We start from the raw sequence: 4,689 nt of genomic DNA on the forward strand, positions 1-4,689 counted from the left end.
ACATCTCAACACGCCACCAAATACCATTAGGAATCACCAGCTCACAGCTCAACAATAGAGGTACATTTCCTTTAGATGCGCAAAAGCGGTGCACGGCATCCCCATAGCGTCCTTCCACAAGCTTGACGATTCCTACTTGGCCATTTGCATACACTTCTCTATCACGTAATTGGGCGTGCAATCTATTGTGAGACAAGAAGCAGGAATCTTGCTGAGTTTATCTCGCACATGATAATCATTTAAGGCGAGGACAGTACGTTTAAACAACGCCAGACACAATAACACTGTTTGACGTAAGCAGCCAACGGAAGTTGAGGTGACAAATGCTCATGAACAAACGACCCGTTGATGTTAAGCGCAGCAGATACTCCCAACCACGGGCCTTCCAATTCCACCAGCAATGCTGGAATTTCATATTCTTCTGGTCAATGTAGTAAGCAAAGTTTTGCATTCCGGCGTTGCCTAAACCTCGTTCCACCTCGACTTCCAAGTTCATGCATAGCAATCCTCGCATTCCAGCCACGCATCGCCTCTCTTCGCGATGTATAGCTCTAATTTGCTGGCAGCGAAGTCAAACTTCTGCTTTTCCGCAATGGCATCTTCAAGTGGTCCACCGAATGGCTAGCGTCAATGTCCACAGGAAACGCGTTTCCTTTCACACACGTCATTGTACTAAATGCTGCATTTTATCTTGAGCCACACATTGCAACCTCGCGTCAATTTTCGGTAATATGACATCATGTAACATGCGTGTTTAATGCATCAATGGAGACATCTCATGGTTAGCAATATCGTTGCTAATAATATTCGCTCTGTTGTTTTGCAGATTGAATGCACAAAGCAGGTAATTTTCGCACGTGGTTGAGCTATGTTACAAACAGAATAAGCTCAAAGCTATTCGAAGATCAATACACTTCGCTTAAGCAAATCGTTCTTGCGCAAACACACCTTTAGCAAATGAGACGGGGTATGTACGTACCGACACATAAAACTATGTACTATTGATGGCTATGATGGCATTGTGTCCATGGGACACCTAGCCTCATACTATGCATCATATATGCAGCGGGGCTGCCGTAGCTCCTTTAACAAGAGGAAGCTTACCAAGGTCACCGACCTTACGTTCTATGCTAGAATCAGTACGAGTGCAGCGGATCGCAATTCGCTACCTTCAAGATAACCCAAAACCTTTACCAAGGCAAATACACTCTTCCGTTTCTAATTGAAGCTCTATTTATTATTTGCGGGAGCCACCAATATCTAAGACTTAAGGTTCTCCTAATCAAAGTGTAAGCCTGATTAATATGCATAACTACTGGCAGTACCGCCACGTAGTGGCTTCTTGTTACGGTGTAGCCACACCATTGCGTGATTACTCCAACTGTTGTAATACATATCTATGTATGGTGACACCATCTTGTGCAACCTGTCTTTCGTACAAGGGTACGTGTTACCCCGTTTCACTTCACCCATTAAAATTGTGAATATCCCCAATTCACATTTAACTGTCGCCTCATACGAGGCTCGCGTGTCTGAGACACCTTCACGTTCTTTAAAAACAACTTTAAACACTCTTAGCTCTATGAGCCCTGTGTCTACGACACGCAAAACACACAGCCTTGCCAGTAGCGAGGGCGCCCGTGGGCAAAGCGCTTCTTCTATCTCCTCCTCTTCTTCTTCTTCTTCTGCATAGCACACGTCTCCGGACAGTACGTCTGCGGCTTTACGGGAAGCACATCCCAAGCCCTTGGCGACCGAGCGCATCACACCCGCCCCAGCCGACGACGAGTTGGATACTCCTTTCCCAGCATGGGAAGACGAGGGGGATGAAGTGCGCCAACGGCGCGACGTGAGCCCAGTTCGCATCTTGCAGACACCGTGTCCGTTCCCCGACCTCTCGGCTTCCGAGCGAATTGGAATTTTTACCAATCTCCTCGACGAGGCACAGAAGCTGCAATCGGAGGCTGCTGACAGGGCGGCTCTCCTGCGCTCGTATCCACATTCGGCCTTAGACCCTCGTGTGGAATTTGACTTTCGCTCGGCGGATCCCGCTACTGAAGCGAAAGACGCGATCACTCGATCGTTAGGCGTCAGAGTAGTAGGGCCCTGGGCCACTACACAAGCTGAGCTTGACCAGCGGAAAGCTCTGCGAGCTCGCTTTCTGGTACCTCAAGAAATCCCAATGGATAGGTACCGCGCTTGGCTTCGAGCTCAAAGAGGAGGCACTCCTGTACCCGCAATACGGACAATTCCTATGGTCACACCCCTGGCGAAACCACTGCAGATGATGAGGAGATCTTTCCGCGATGGGTGCAGCAGCAGCAAGACCTTTCCTCACTGTCCACCTTACAGCGGAGCCACAAGAAAGTGAATGTAATTATACTATACAAAAATTATTGGATATAGCCAAGATGGGGGGGCAAATAGCGCTTTCCTTTATTTATCGCACAATGAGTTTAAAATTATCAACAAATGATTTGACTTATTTCTAATTCATTCCGAGCGAATTAACGCAATATTAGGCCATCCAACAGACTCAAAATTTATCACACAGCTTGAATATACAGTTCGAGGCCTAAATTGCCGTTAGTCACAGCGCCCTGCATAAAATGATCTCCACCGCCATGTCGATTTGCATGAAGTTATTGTGATAGAAGATCGTACTTACTAATGTTAGACCCGCAATCGCGATAGAGCTAACACGTATTGGCCAGTTGTATGGCCTACATGCAGTGTAGCCGTGCCTCTAGGCTAATGAAAGAGCCGTTTATGTGCTACGCTGAGTGGAGTATATCTGTAGCAGGGGGTTTATGTTTATATGAAAAATCGAATCAAATTAAATACTCACAGTAACTAATTTGGATCCAGTCAACAGTTTATTTAATTCCCAAGGCTGTGAAATGAACGGATGGTATTCGCGAGGCTCTACTTAAATGTTCAAGACTTGCCAAGCGCAACCCGCGTTGCGAGAGGTAGGTGCATTTAGATCCTAACCTGTGCCACAAGTTGTGTCAGCTTGCTCCACTACGCGGTTTAGCTAACCTTGCATCCCGATTTGTCAGGCTCTTGTGTGGTGACCATAAATTATGATTAAGTCTGATATGATGCGCTTTATTCTGTTGACAAAAGGGCTGCGTCTCCATGCATACACTTGGTAATCTATATACACCTCATTACATACGAATACGACTTTAAATCAATGCATAACCGCTATCACGGATAAGACAACCATTTTTCATTCACGTGCTTTGTGTATCCTTCTTCTATCAATTTTAGATGATATGTACTTCAAAACAGGTCGGGGGGTTAATTCCAAACTATGCTCATCAACTACTTCTACACCTAAGCTCCCGTTAATATCGGTTCTGCTATACTCAGCACGAAGATTCACTATGCATTCGGTTCAATTAAAACTTCAATTGGAAAAATAAATCAAATGCAATCGTCTCATATAATTTGGGGCCAGCTGTATGTCTTCAAAATGAGAGTGGTAAGAAGCAAGGCTTATTATCTTACTAACTTCTCGTCATGGCAAATACTAACTATGTATATTTACTATCTCTCAGAATAAAGATATCCTGAATTCTCTGGCTTTTTTTGCTAGCAGTCCACGTGTACCACGAAATTCTCCTTCCAGGAGTTCTAATATCTTTATCAGTTTCGATACCGCAGGTTTACGAAATTACGCAATTTCAATAAAGTAAGTTTAAGCTCTTGGGACCTGATCCAGCTTGAGTCATGAGAAATTGGGCTCTAAATAATCAAAGTTATTAGTACTCCTAGAAGTAAGGGGATGTATCGATATATATTAGCTGACGATGACGATGTATGTACGGATTCAGTTGTTGGTGGTCCATGTGCTTATCTTAGTGAATCGAATGAGATGTCAGCTTTTCTTCACTTCTCCAAATGGTTTGATAACAACATTTCAAGATATGGGACGTTTCGGCAGTTACAGAAGAAGATGACATAGCGATCTAATATCAGACAGGGTCTTGTCTGTCTGTATGCAGTAATGTAGAGAACGTATTCATTTCATAATTGTGCGTTATGAGGTGTCATGTGATTAGTGAAGCCTCATTTGATGCACCTATCGTTATGCTTGTTCCATCAGCCAAACTTTCAAATTAAATCTTAGCGATGTAAAAGTGAATCTTCATACCCTCGATCTGAAGCTTAAGAGAAATGAATCCCATCTTTTGACTTTGATCGTTATGATTTATCTACTGACGTCATCTCAATGCTCACAATTCGTAAGTCTCTGCCATTCAAATACGACATTTTTTGTTTTAATTCGAGCAGAAATCTTTTGACAGAAATAGTATTCAATTCTTATCGTGATGAGAACGCGCCCAGTCGTTTGTTCTTAGCATATTCAGCCTTGACAGTCAGTGATCAAGCTTTTTATCAAGTTCGTTCCGCCGATGATATTCGCGCATTATTGCAGACAACAACCTCAAGTTTGTAGTCGTGGCGGGGCAAGGAAATGGAAAGATTTCTGCTGCAAGATCTTGCTACCAGCAAATTTTGTGTGAGACCTTTCGAAGGAAGCAATATCGGAATCGTCAAAATGGTCCATTAAATGCAGCATCTGAGATTATTCCAGCATCATCCGAACTTCAGAATAAATTGGTGCTATACATACCGCTATCAAAGACTTTCCCAGCAATTTTCTCGTTCCGCAAGATG

The 4,689-nt window shown here is 43.8% G+C and overlaps 1 protein-coding gene across 1 annotated transcript; it reads right to left on the reverse strand.

The window, feature by feature from the left end:
• Positions 1–239: 239 nt before the first annotated feature.
• PHALS_09605 (uncharacterized protein) lies at positions 240–500 on the reverse strand (the record flags this gene model as incomplete). The annotated part of the gene is made up of 2 exons (XM_024724891.1): positions 240–421; positions 479–500. 2 exons carry the CDS (start codon positions 498–500, stop codon positions 240–242), a joined length of 204 nt encoding a protein of 67 aa, XP_024575723.1.
• Positions 501–4,689: the final 4,189 nt, after the last annotated feature.

This window comes from Plasmopara halstedii (genome assembly GCF_900000015.1).
Source record: "Plasmopara halstedii genome assembly, contig: Scaffold_430, whole genome shotgun sequence".
In the NCBI taxonomy this organism is placed as follows: domain Eukaryota; phylum Oomycota; class Peronosporomycetes; order Peronosporales; family Peronosporaceae; genus Plasmopara; species Plasmopara halstedii.